Source organism: Phoca vitulina, unplaced genomic scaffold (genome assembly GCF_004348235.1).
Source record: "Phoca vitulina isolate PV1807 unplaced genomic scaffold, GSC_HSeal_1.0 scaffold1, whole genome shotgun sequence".
NCBI lineage: Eukaryota > Metazoa > Chordata > Mammalia > Carnivora > Phocidae > Phoca > Phoca vitulina.
This window is the reverse complement of record NW_022589704.1, coordinates 27,828,438-27,841,968: the sequence shown is the minus strand read 5'-3', so window position 1 is coordinate 27,841,968 and position 13,531 is coordinate 27,828,438. Positions and strand designations below refer to the sequence as shown.

Here is a 13,531-nt window from a genome sequence, read left to right as displayed (position 1 = left end):
TTGGATTACCAAACATTATGTATGGTAGTATGTTATCAGACCATGGTTTATAATATATATAAAAAAAGACACAAATGAAATGTCCAAAATAGGGCATTAATTAGATAACTTATAGAACATCTGTTTGATGAGATATTATGCAGCTACCAAAAATCATGTTTGCAAAGAATTTATTTAAGTATATGGAAAATGCTCACCATATGTTAAATTTCTTTTTAAGTAAGTATATTACACACTGAGAAGTATTGCTGAAGGAAAGAAGATATAAATAAATGGAAATACATTTTATGTTTATGGGTTGGAAGACTCAATATTGTTCAGATATTAATCCTACACAAAGTGATCTACAATTCAATGCAGTCCTTATCAAAATTCTAATAATTTTTATGTAGAAATAAAAAAAAATCCCTCCTAAAATTCACATAGAATCTCAAGGGACCCTAAATCCCCAAAACAATCTTGAAAAAGAAGAACAGAACTGGAGAACTTGAACTTTCTGATTTCAAAACATACTACAAAGCCACACGGATCAAAACAGTGTGGTACTAGCATAACAATAGACATATCGACCAATGGAAGAGAACAGAAAAACCCAGAAACAAACCCTCACATATATGGTTAACTGACTTTTGACAAGGTTGGCAGGACCATTCAATGGGAAAAGGACAGTCTTTTTAACAAATGGTACTGGGAAAAATGAATATCCACACGCAAAAGAATGAAGTTAGACTCCTACCTCACAGCATATACAAAAACTAACTCAAAATGGATTAAAGACCTAAAGACCTAAAACCATAAACTCTTAGAAGGAAACAGAGGGGAAAAAGTTTCATGACACTAAATTTGGCAATGATTTCTTGGATATGACACTAAAGCATAGACAATAGGTAAATTGGACTTCATCAAAATAAAAACTCTGCAACAAAGGAGACTATCAACAGAGTGAAAGGCCATGGAATGTAAGAAAATATTTGCAAATCATAAATATCTGATAAGGCAGTTGTATCCAAAGTATATAAAGAACTCCTACAATCCAGCAACAGGAAGCACAAAGCAAAAAAAACCCAACCAACCAAACAAAAACAAACCCAATTTTTAATACAAGGACAGGAATAGACATTTTTCCAAGGAAGATAAACAAATGGGCAATAGTCATATAAAAAGATGCTTAACATCACTAATCACTGGAGAAATGCAATCAAAATTACAATGAGATACTACTTCATCCCTGTAAGGATGGCTATTATAAAACACAAAAATAAAATAGAAAATAACAAGTGTTAGGGAAGATGTGGAAAAATTAGAAATGTTGTGCATTGCTGGTGGGAACGTGAAATGTTGCAGCCACTGTGGAAGACTGGAAGTTCTTCAAAAAGTGAAACATCGAATTACCAGATGATCCAGCAATTTCCCTTCTATGCATATACCCAATATAATTGAAAGCAGGGACTCAAGCAGATATTTGTACACCAGTGTTCATAGCATTATTCACAAGAGCCCAAAGATGGAAGCAACCCAAATGTGTATTGAGGGATGAATGGATGCAAAATATGTGGTAGATGCATGGAATGGAATATGATTCAGCCTTAAAAAGGAATTAAATTCTGATAAATGCCACAACATGGACCAGTCTTGAGAGCACCATGCTAAGTGAAATGAGCCAGGCAGGATGAATACTGTATGATTCCATTTATTTGAGGTACATATAGGAGTCAGATTCGTGGAGACAGAGAGTGAAATGGTGGTTACCAGGGGCTATTGGGAGGTGGAGGATGGGGACTTAGTGATGAATGAGTGCCGAGTTTCAGTTTGGGATGATGACAAAGTTCTGGAGATGAATGCTGCTGATGGTAGCACGGCAACGTAAATGTGCTTTATGCCACCGAATTGAATACTTAAAGATGGTTATAATGGTAAATTTTATGTTATGTGTATTTTACCACAATTTAAAACATTTTCCATGAACAAAAAGAAAAGAATACATCTATGTCAATTTTATCAATATTAACTTCTTGATTTCAATAATTCTAACGAGGCTGTATGAAAACAATAAAATGGGGTGAATACTAGGGATTAGAAGGGAATTAAGCAGCATTTACAACAGTTTATTTTAAGGTACTTATAGTCCTCTTACTTTATAATAGGAAATAAAGCAATAATAAATATAATTAATGTCTTAAATATTTTTTTATTGGTTCCTTTCCCTCCTTGGGCTTTCTCCCTCTTTCTCCCTTCACTCTTTCCATTCCATTACCTTATATCACCAAAGCTTACACTCAAGAACCTTGATAACATTTCAAGGTCTTCTTTAATCCTGGTAATCTGTGCTCTGTGTTGTAGGCACAGATCGCTGGGTGCTCGTCTTCACCCAGCCTTCCTTGTATGCTGCCAGGGATACCGACCTGCTACAGGACCATGCAGATGCTCAATATGGTGGGAGACAGACAAAACCTGGGGCCCTGATGACATTGCTGAGCTGCTGAATCAACCATCCCTAAATCCTGTGCCATCCCAATACTTCTGTCACATGAGCTAGTAGATTTCTGTATCGCTTGTCCTTTTGATATGGAGCTTCTGCTACTTCCAGTCTAGTGTTCCTGTAGCAATTCAGATTCATTTTTGGCTGAGAGATGAGGTTGAATTTTTTTTTAAGATTTTATTTATTTATTTAAGAGAGAGAGCAGCGGCAGGGGGAGGGGCAGAGGGAGAGGGAGAAGCAGGCTCCCCACTGAGCAGGGAGCCTGATGCGGGACTCGATCCCAGGACCCTGGATCATGACCTGAGCCGAAGGCAGATGCTTAACTGACGGAGCCACCCAGGCGCCCCGAGATGAGGTTGAATTTTGATCAAGGTTTAGAGAATGAGCTGCTCACCAGAGGGAAGGTGGAGAAGGGTAATTCAAGGCATGGAAACAATGTGAGCAAAGGCAAAGAGACGTGAAAATGCTTGGTGTGCTGGGAGGACTCAGGTGGGTCAGAGCGTCGATAGGAGAGGGAGTGGATGGGTTGGGGCTAGGTTCTTGTAAGAAGAATTTTCCCTCGTGGACAGTGGAGAAATATTGAAGGTTTTTAAGCAGGGAAATGACTTGATCAGATCAGTCTTTGAACATACACACCCTCTTCCTTTCTAAAATTCTAGCAATGAGAGCACAAGACAGAACAGAAAGTGGAAGAATCAATGTAATTGAATATCGTGCCCTACTGCCCTATAGCCTTATGTGTATAGTGTGCTAACACTCCCGCACACTCATATACTGTACGTACAAGTACAAGCTTATGTACGTTTATTTAACTGTGGGGGGGGATGTGCATAGATACAGATAGAGAGAATGAAGCTTTGGGTTATCCTATTTATTTAATTCAATTCCTGCTTGGTCTTATGCAATGACCTCATGGTAAGAATCAGTAAGCTAGTGCTGTCAGTACTTTGACAAGAATCTTTCTGATTCCACAATGGAAAATCAGTGATCTCTGAGCTGTGGTTCTAGCTTCTGATGCCACCTCCATTATTAATTGTTTGACATTAGAATTGGACTTCAGCTTACCTTACATAAAATGAGTTATCTAAGTTATAGATGCTCTCCAGGTCTAAAATATGTTAAAAATCAAATGACTTCATTGTTCTATAGTGCCTGATTTCCTTCCTTCCTCTTTACCTCCTTCTCTTTCTTTCTTTTTCTCCTGGTTCTTCTTTTTTTTTTTTTTTTTGCATTTTTCAATAGGAATTTCTTTGAATACAGTACTCAACAATCACCTCAGAAAAAGTCACATATACTCTGTATTAGCTAGAAATGTGTGTTGAACTATAAATAACAGAACAACCAATTACAGTGGCATAAATGAATTTGGGTTTATTTTACTCCCATTACACAAATTGTGAAGGTCAAACATTGCTGGCATTGTCCTTAGTAGTGAATGCACCATCTAATCTGTTGGGAGCCTGATTAGAACGAAAAGGTGGAGGAAGGACAAATTAGTTCTCTGCTTAAGCTGAGACATCCATCTTCTCTTGCCTTCAGATACCAGCGCTCCTGGTTCTCAGACCCTTGGACTTGGACTGAATTACACCACCAGCTTTCTTGGTTCTCCAGCTTGCAGATCATGGGACTTCTCAGACTCCATTGGTGAGGTAATACTTCTCATAAATCTCATATTATCTATATGTATCCTGTTGGTTCTGTTCTCTGGAGAGCCCTGACTGATAGACATTGGTTCGGGGGCTGGACCACCTCAAGGCTAGCATTTCTGAAACTCTGGCATTTCCATCACACTTGTCACCTCTTGGGTATAAAATGCCCGAAGAGGAGGGAATTGTGGCATCAGGGGGAGCTCCTCCCCTCCATCAGGAAAGCAAAAGTTTTTCCGGAACCATTTCTTCTCTCTTTCTCCACCAGCATTCCTCCACTTAGGTTTCCATGTCCAGGGAGTGTCATGTGACAGCCTCAGCACCGAGAGAGTCTACCAGAGATCTGTGAACTCAACTTGTACATACAGTTTAGGGGATTCGAAAACCTTCTGAAGCCCATTATGGAACCCAGCTTCAGAATCCCTGTTTTAATAACTGGGTCACTCTATCTCTGAACCTCAGCTTTGTAGAGCCTCACTCCTCAGAGAAAAACTGAAATCTAAACAGATTTTTAATAATCTGGTTTGAAGAAACATCTTGTTTAAACACCAGAGAATCAAATGAGATAATGTATTATAAAAGTGCTTCGCAAACTGTAAAGTTCTCCTTAATAGGAAGGCATGTTTTTATTGTGAGAGGCGTGCTTTATTTGTTCTGGGTCACACATCTCGGTTTCCACTTGCGTTGTGTGGGTTTGTGTATGTGTGTGTGTGAATAATAAAGTAAGAGGAGGACAAAAGAAAAACACAAGCAAACCAATGCCAGGAGCACACAGAAAATATTTTATTAGTTTCCAGACTGAGAAATGATGAGGAACTTATTTCAATAGTAATCCATGACTCTCCTCAAAGAGCCCACTCGGGCACTCGTGGCCCCCCAGTCACGGTAATGCCTATAGTCCCCCGGCCTCACCAGGTACTGTCGCCCCCGGTAGTTGGGCAGCTCGTAGAGGACCCAGGAGCCCTCCAGCACGTGGAGGGAGTGAAGCTCATTGAAGTGGAAGCGGTCCTGAAGAGAGGAGCAGTCCTCAGTGAACTCCATCATCTGGCCTCTGTAATCTTCCCTCTCATAGAGTCTGATCCTGTGAGAGCCAGCCTGGCCCATCCAGAGATGGAAAGAGGAGGAAAGCAAGACATGAAATGGTTGCAACACATTCATGCAGTCCAGCGCAAGCTATTTTGAAATATATGGTAAGCCTTAACTAATTTTCAATATTTATATATTCCCCATTTTCAAAGGCAGAGATTCAGTACCTTTTCAAGACCATGAAGCATGATAGAAAGAATTAAGAAGGAAATTCCACTCTATATATTTAAATATTTCCCAGGATGAAATACTAACCATGCTCACCATACCAGGGAGAACCTCAAACTTTTAACAGCTTATTACTATTTTTGCCATTTTGAAGAGATATTTTTAATTTTTCAAGCATGTGTGTTTGAACAGTAAAGTCAGTTTATGAAATGAATGACCTTGCATTAGGTTTAAGATAAATCTCGGAAAAATAACCAAGGACTTGGATATTTCTGTTTCTGTGGAAAGCAAAGTTAAACATCTTAAGTCTCTCAGACAATAATCGATTCTTGTCTAATAATTTAGGAATAGAATGAGGAAAAATGAGAAAGAAAAATCAGTTAAGGCCCAGGACTAATTTTTCAAAAACTTTAGCGTTTTAAAACATATTTGAAATATATGTGGCACAAAATTTCTCTGTGTTTCTCTCCATTGAGAGAAAGTGCTTTTATTTGTATAGGTGGGGTAAACCAAAATATGCAAGTGGGGAGCAAAAGAGAGAGAGGTCTTAAACAAATGGACCCTTGCAAAAGTTTCTTTTTCAACTCCTATCTGCTCTGTAACTACCATGTATTCTTTCACTTAATTATTCTTCTATGGGATATTAGTGGTTTTTCTGCAACTCCACTGTAAGTGACTCCAGAGCAGGACCTATAGCTCGTACATGCCTGCGGCAGCCAACACATTCTTAATAAATATTTGTGGATTAATGGGTACCTGCGGGAACGCTTTGCTTCTGTTCGGGGCCAACTACATGGAGCTACTCTACATAGCTTGTCTCATGTCCGAACCCTCAATCATTCGGAATGATCACTACTCCAAATGTTTAAGTTTTGCTTGAAACTCTCCATTCTGTGTCCCCACAGGGAGCCGGACTCACGTGGGGGATGAGGCGGCAGGAGCGGACCGAGTCGCTGAGGCCCAGCCACTGCTGGTAGTCGGGGTAGTCCCCACGCCGCAGGAAGTACTGGCTGCCCGCATAGTTGGGCTGCTCATACAGCATCCAGCAGCCGCTGTCCACCCGCACCGAGTTGCAGCGGCTGAAGTAGGGCTGCAGGTTCGGGTGGTCACAGCTGCACTCGTAGTGGCGGCCCTGGAAGCCGCGGTCCTCGTAGAAGGTGATCTGCAACGCAAGGGAGGGAAAGGCTCAGAGGCCTGGCCCCCAGCCCCGGCGTGCGGGGCCCCCTCCCGGCCTGCGGCTGCGCTGGGCTCACCTTCCCCATGGCTGGTGGATGGAGGTCAGTGATGGGCCGCCCTGGCGCGCGCGACTATATAGCAGGAGGGTTGCTGCGTTGGCAGGAACAACACAAAAGGGGCCCGCGGGGTGAGGAGGGGATTGTCGTGTGCTCTTTTTTCTCTTTGCTGTCATAGTCCACGGGGCTCATTGTAGGTTTTGGTCCCTTTCTCTCTGGAGTATTCGGGTTGCTATCACTGGCTGATGCTATTGAGACGGTTTGAAAAAAAAAAAACAAGTAATTTAGAACATTGTTGATTTAATAATAGAAATAGAGCTTCAGCCATTTCATATATAGTCTACACTTTTATTTGTATAGGCTGGGGAAAAACAAAAAAGTGTAAGTCAGGGAGCAAAAAAAAGCAGAGTCTTAACATTGTAAATATAAAATTAATCTGTCAGATCTATCAAGGGACATGTGTGCCACAATATTGAATACTAATTGTTAATAGGAAGGAAATGACCTTAATGGAATGTTGAAAATTTCAACTTAGTCCTTTAAGAGAATTTTCTTATTAAAGGGTGTAAGAAATTGGAATGTTTTACCAAGGGAATTCACAGAACTTCAAACATGCAGTATGGTAAAAACAAAAACAAAAACAAAAACAAAACAAAACAAAACCAAAAAATCCCAGCAAGCACAGATCTTCAGTATTTGGTCTGAATTTGTTACAGTCTGGAAGTAGACTGAATTTGTTACAGTCTAGAAGTAGACTGAGGATTAGAGGTTTCATCTTGGCTAATTGTAATTTAAAAGGGAGAATAGTTTTAAGAGGCTTCATCTCAGAAAGAACTAAAAGGGAAATTTCTAACTTGGACAAGATAAGGAAAAGTTACAACACAAAAATCAATTACCTCTCAGGTTATTATAAAATAAAACCAAATTCTTAAGAAATCAATTTCTAGGAGGAATCTAGATAGACCTTTTCCTCGGGGAACAAGAGTACACAAAGCTTTTGACTCAACAGAGATTAATTGCATGAACACAAAGAGGAGCTACAGCAAAAATGGGGAGAGGAAGGAATAAATCTGGAAGCTGAGACTCTAGGAAGACTTTAGAAAGTATTTATTAGCCTGGAAGATAATAGTTTGATGGACTGGAAGGAGCACTGGAGTGGAAGATGACCTATGACTTTAGCCTCTTTCATGTTCAAAGAATTATTCACAGTCCTGTGTTGTCTCATGGAAATACTTTGTCTTGACTTTGGGTCATAAGTCTTTGTAAGTTGGTATTTATAAATAAAACACCAGCTCTGTGCAATATGATGATTTCAGTTCTTTTTATCCACTATAGATAGGCATATGTTTGCAAAATTACTTCCGTTTACAGAGTGGAAAATAAGCAGCCCAAATCAAAAGAATAAAAAAAAATAATGGTTTTAGTTAAAAATTTAAAAAATAATAGTTAACAAAATAAAAATTTTAAAATTGCCATTTTGCTCAGAGTTGTTTCTGTGGGGAAAGTGTTGATTGATAAAAAACAGTAAAACATGAGAAAGAAGCGAATGCGGAGTCCCAGAGAACACTTAGGGGAGCAGGGGGGGCTGGCTGTGGGGACCTCCACTACCATAGCTGACATACAATTACAGATTTGGGATACATCTGGAGGGCCAAAACAAGGGGACTCTGCATTTGGTTTTTTCATTGACTAGGAAGAGAAAAGGCTTTATTTCGGCCTGGGGAAAGAAACAGGGAAAAAGAAAAAAAAAAAAAAACAACTCACAGTTTTCATCAAGCTGAAAAATGAATGGCTTGGGCCAAAATGTGGCTTGATTTTAATGTTTTACAGAAAATTCCGGCATTGACAAGTGTGTGCTCGACCGAAGCCCCAAGTTGCACTTAGTGTGCTAAGTGAGCAGAAGTTAAGACTTGAGAATCCTTACGCCTATAGCCCTGAAGCAGAGTTCTATACAAGCTGCTGGAATGACTGATGGGGACCGTGTTGGAAGGAGAATAAGGGATAAGCGTCAGGCACCCTCAACCTGAGCTCTAGTCTGTCAAGTAACCCTTTGTCACTCCTAAATATTCAGGTGGTTTCAAACAAAGGTGAAGGCAAAAGGCACGAGTTCAGGTTAGAGTTTTGCTGCATGTAGGGTCAAAGATTTCTGTAGCTGCTGTAAATGTCAGTCTATAAAATGAAGTATATAAGAAATACCACTTTCCTTATTTCCTAGAGCTCGAAATATTTTATGAATCTAAGTCTCATTGAATCTAAGCATGGAGAGAAAATTTCACTGTAGTCATTGCTGGGGTTTCGTCACCTCATGTTTCCAAGCTCCGTGTTTGGGTTCTGTGGGCTTAACATGAGACCAAGGCATCTCATGGGGGGAGAGGGTGCACTGGGAACTCCCGGGCTGTCCTCGGTGGTGGCTCTCCCCAGCTTTCACACCAGCATGGAAATGAGAACTGGCGGCTCCGAGGGCTGTGGAACTGGGATGTGTTTTATTTGTATGTTTAGATGTTCTCCATGATGCTTTGGGATGGTTTGCACTTTCCGCAGCTCACCATACTCTTCATCACTCCTTGTGGTCTTAAAGGAAGTTGTTTTGCTCATGTACATCATCTCTCTGGCCCCTGAAGGTATTGGGCTGCAACCTCAATCAAGAGTCTTCAAACTCTGCTCAGTTTTTGCCAAATGAAAACACTATACAGCAGAGCAAATTCCATATTTTATTAGGAACTTGTGTATTTGGGGGTGTTATGATGTCCTTTTGTAAATGTCTCTTCTTTTATAAAATAATGTATGAGTAGATGGTGCTTAGTTTTATGATTTTGTTGTTTTGTTTTTAATCTTAAAGGTCCTTGCTTGGCAAAATAAAAATTGGCAAGTCTGTGTTGGTCTCTGTTTAAATAAAACTGGTCTGGGACATCTAAAATATTGAGAACCATTTGATTTGATATCATGATTTAAGCCATTTGGTATCATAAGAAATATGTAAATAAATATTACTGCATTTGTTTCCCCTAGAAATTTGTCTTGGGATGACTTTAAAGTGCTAAATAAAAGTACTTGATAAAAGTGATTACATATGTATTATTTAGTACTTGAGAAGTACTTGACTTTAAAAAGTGATTACATGCTTACTGTTTAGTGTAAGCATTTCATATTCTTTCTGTGTAGAGCTCTGTGGTGGTGGGGACCATGCCTTTTATTTGTTTTGGTTGTTTTTTTAATCCTCAGTGCTACATATGGCAGGCCTATGGTAGGTGCTTAGTAAATGGTAGAGATACTAACTCAAAGAAGTTAGGATCTTTGGTGGCTAACAATTGGGCAGAGTCTATTAAAATTAAAAATATCTTGTGCTATCATTGGGCAGTCTCACTTCTAGGTCTCTAGCTTCTAAAAATTATGGTGTGTGTAGATAAAGGTGTATGTGCAATGATATTCTTTGCAGCCTTGTTTGTAAAAGGAACATTGGACAAGCCCAATCACCAATGGGTCAATGGTAACATAATCTAGGGAGCCTTCAAATAAGCAATAATGCAGTCATTAGACAGAATAAGGTACTGACCTAGATCTATGTCTGTATCATTTTGCATGTTAAAAGCAAGTTGCAGACTAACGTGTACAGCATGGTTCCATATTTGCCAATAAGTAAGTAAATAAATAAAAAGCATGTTTCATGAGATGTCAATATAAGGAAAGAAAAACTTCAAGAAGGGTGCCCACTGAGTGTAAAGAAGGGTTAGCAATGAAGTGTGGGATCAGAAGGACCTTCTCTTCTTTCTTTATAGAATTTGTAAAGTAGTACGATTATAGGAGGTTTTTACTTTGGAGGAAAAATTTTAAAAATAAATTAATTCTCTACTGACGAAAAGATTTTTAATTTTTTTTAACTTGCAGGGCTTTGCTTGTGAGCAAGCAGATTTTACTTCAGTTGAAGTCTATTTAAGCGTGCCTGTGTGGCTCAGTCTGTTCAGCGTCTGCCTTCAGCTCAGGTCATGATCCCAGGCTTCTGAGATCGAGGCCCATGTTGGACTCCCTGCTCAGTGTGGAGCTTGCTTCTCCCTCTCCCTCTGCTCCTCCCCCCTGCTTGCTCCCTCTTGCAAATAAATAAATAAATAAATAAACAAAATCCTTAAAAAAATCAAAATCTATTTAAAATATTAACATATATCTCATTAATTTATTTGAACTAGCTGCACTTCATGTAGGGTTTGGCCCAGGGGATATATTGGCCAGGAGGTGCACTCAGGTCAGGAGGCATTTTAGAGTGGGAGGGGGGATCTTCAACCGGTCCAAGAGTATGGCAATGTCCAATGGCAGACTTGACATTAGTTACATCATCCTGTGCTCAAAAGTAAACAATACTACAATTGCCTTATGTTGTCTAATCAGGCTTTTTGCCAGGTGGGCTTCTCTTCACTGCTCATCTGTGACCCTCTATGGCTTCCAGTCACCTGCTGGGTCCAAAGGAAGCTCCTGGAATGCTGTTCCTCAGGGCCCCCAACTGACCGCCTCCCTCCTCACCAGTCAGTCACCTTCTCCCATCTTGCTGTGTTGGCCTCCTTTTCTTTCTTACACAGGCTACCTCCTCTTTCCACCCCTACTTCTGAGCCTGTTTCGGACTCATTCTGCCTTGCAGAGCTTCTGGAACTGACCCCTCCCCACTCATTTGCTCCTCAGCCGTTAACAGGGAGCATTTACAGGTGGATTAACTGGCACACAGTGAAAGAAAAACAGAAGTCAGCAATTGCCAACAATACAGACTAAATACTTTATTAGGTTCCAAATTGAGAAAATGGTAGTGTGAACCTATTTTAGTATAAATCCACCACCCTCCGCAAAGAGCCTGCCTTAGCCTCTGTGGCCCCCCAGTCGTGGTAGCGCCTGTACTCCTGGGGCCTCAGCAGGTACTGCCGCCCCTGGTAGTTGGGCAGCTCGTAGAGGACCCAGCAGCCCTCCAGCACGTGGAGGGAGCGGACCTCACTCAGGTGGAAGCGATCCTGGATGCAGGAGCAGTCCTCGCTCAGCTCCATCATGAGGCCTTTGTGGTCCTCTCTCTCATACAGCCGCAGCCTGTGGGAGGTTGTCTGCCCGGTCCACCGAGAGAAGGAGAGGAAGAAGCAACCAAACAACAAATGAACTTGGTAGGTTGGGGCATGAGATCACCCATGAAAAAACCTGAGACCCTGACGTTGCTGGGTACGCCGTGCATGGAGCTGTGTTCTACTGGCATTTAATACATGCTTGCCTTCTCACTTTTTATTTCATATCTAGGAAATGTAAATTTTAAGAGGTTCAAAGTCTGGGTTAGTGTCCATCAACAATTCAAATACCTTGACTCCTCATTCCCTAATTTCCATTAATTCCTAGGTGATAAGTCAGATGTATATTTTGGGGGGGGGAATGGAAAGTATTCTGACTAATATTCTTTTAATATGAGTATTAATCTTTTTTTAGAATGAGTGTTATCTTGCAAATTTATATTCATATAAATTTCTAACTAAAGTTGGACTTTTAAAATCACATACTTCAGTGAAAATTAGCTTAAATAGTCACTTGGAACCAGAATTCAACTGCTTTTCCAAATAAAAGGCAACTACCTTTTCCAAGGTTGGACACGAACTTTGAACGGCCTCTATTAACAAGAGAGTTCCCATTTTTTGCTAGTCTGTGGTGGAACCCATCTAAGTCACTCAGCATCAATTCTTTACTATTAATTAAAATTACAATTTTACAATTTTACGTTTTTAAAATGAATCTGTTCGCAATACAGCCTTCTTACGTCCAACCAGCTTCCCATTGGCACGTTCTGTTCTCTATCCCACTATGAGAGCACACTGGTTACAGACAACTTTGTAATGGACATAACGGTAGCAAAAATTCACAATAAAACGGACTCTTCCCATAAGTGACTTCTTCTTGTATGCTCTGCTGTTTTTGTGCATTTCTCTATCTGGGCTTAGGCAGTAGTTAAAGCCCACTCTACCCCTTAGGTGCTTTTAAAGGAAAACCCTCCCTCACCCTCACTGCCGTCAATAATCCGGTGAGGACAGGCAGGCAACCGGATGGAAATCAGGAGGCACTCACCTGGGGGATGAGGCGGCAGGAGCGGATGGAGTCGCTGAAGCCCAGCCACTGCTGGTAGTCGGGGTAGTCCCCACGCCGCAGGAAGTACTGGTGGCCCTGGTAGTTGGGGCGCTCATACAGCATCCAGCAGCCGCTGTCCACGCGGATGGAGTTGCAGCGGCTGAAGTAGGGCTGCAAGTTCGGGTGGTCACTGCTGCACTCGTAGCAGCGGCCCTGGAAGCCGCGGTCCTCGTAGAAGGTGATCTGCAAAGGAAGAGTGATTCCCAGTTAAAGCAGTGGCTCCCAACGGATCTGGCAGAGAGGTGTTTTTCTTTTTTTCTTTTTACTTAACTCGCATCCCGCTCACCTTCCCCATGGCTGGTTGACACCGGTGTGCGAGTTCAGTGTGATGGGCCGGCAGCGCCGCGGGTCTATATAGCAGGAGGGCTGCTGTGTTGGCAAGAACAACACAAAAGGGGCCCCAGGCGGTGAGTAAGGGGATTTTATGGATCCCTTTTACGTGCTGCATTCAGTGGAAATGCCTGTGGAGTTTGCCCTCATTCTCTGGTATATTCTAACGCTGTTCTGGATGCATCCTAGTTGAGTCCCCAGACTTGCTTTTATTTGGATTCTTCGTGTTTTCTAAATTTATCAGCACATCAATCTGAACTTTTGACCCGAAATTCATGTCTCTACGGATATGATTCCATTCTGCTCCATGTATTTTCTGGGGGGAAATCTATGCCTTTATAGAAGTGCTCCCCAGTTCCAGGGGCTGTCTGTGATGTAGAATACCACAAACACTTGATGGCAGAGGTCACTGTAACTTAATTTTTTTTTCTTTATACGATTTGCCAGTCTAGTGC

General features: G+C 41.1%; 2 protein-coding genes across 3 annotated transcripts; both read right to left on the bottom strand.

Annotated features, from left to right (window-relative positions):
• Positions 1–4,906: 4,906 nt before the first annotated feature.
• LOC116638199 (gamma-crystallin D) lies at positions 4,907–6,645 on the bottom strand. The gene is made up of 3 exons (XM_032413979.1): positions 6,633–6,645; positions 6,299–6,541; positions 4,907–5,220 (listed from the first exon to the last, which is right to left on the bottom strand). The coding sequence occupies exons 1-3, from the start codon at positions 6,639–6,641 to the stop codon at positions 4,948–4,950; spliced, it is 525 nt and encodes a 174-aa protein (XP_032269870.1). The 5' UTR covers positions 6,642–6,645; the 3' UTR covers positions 4,907–4,947.
• A 4,701-nt stretch (positions 6,646–11,346) lies between these two features.
• LOC116638043 (gamma-crystallin C) lies at positions 11,347–13,123 on the bottom strand. Of its 2 annotated transcripts, XM_032413867.1 has the most exons (4): positions 13,033–13,057; positions 12,687–12,929; positions 11,840–11,842; positions 11,414–11,686 (listed from the first exon to the last, which is right to left on the bottom strand). In XM_032413867.1, exons 1-4 carry the CDS (start codon positions 13,039–13,041, stop codon positions 11,414–11,416), a joined length of 528 nt encoding a protein of 175 aa, XP_032269758.1. In that variant the 5' UTR covers positions 13,042–13,057. The 2 variants fall into 2 exon arrangements, with proteins under 2 accessions (XP_032269698.1, XP_032269758.1); XM_032413807.1 differs by lacking the exon at positions 11,840–11,842 and having other exon boundaries at positions 11,347–11,686; positions 13,033–13,123.
• Positions 13,124–13,531: the final 408 nt, after the last annotated feature.

Coding starts and splice junctions, on each gene's coding strand:
- LOC116638199 (XM_032413979.1), bottom strand. Junction 5,221..6,298: donor CCTGCCGCCTCATCCCCCAC/GTGAGTCCGGCT, acceptor TGGATGGGCCAG/GCTGGCTCTCACAGGATCAG.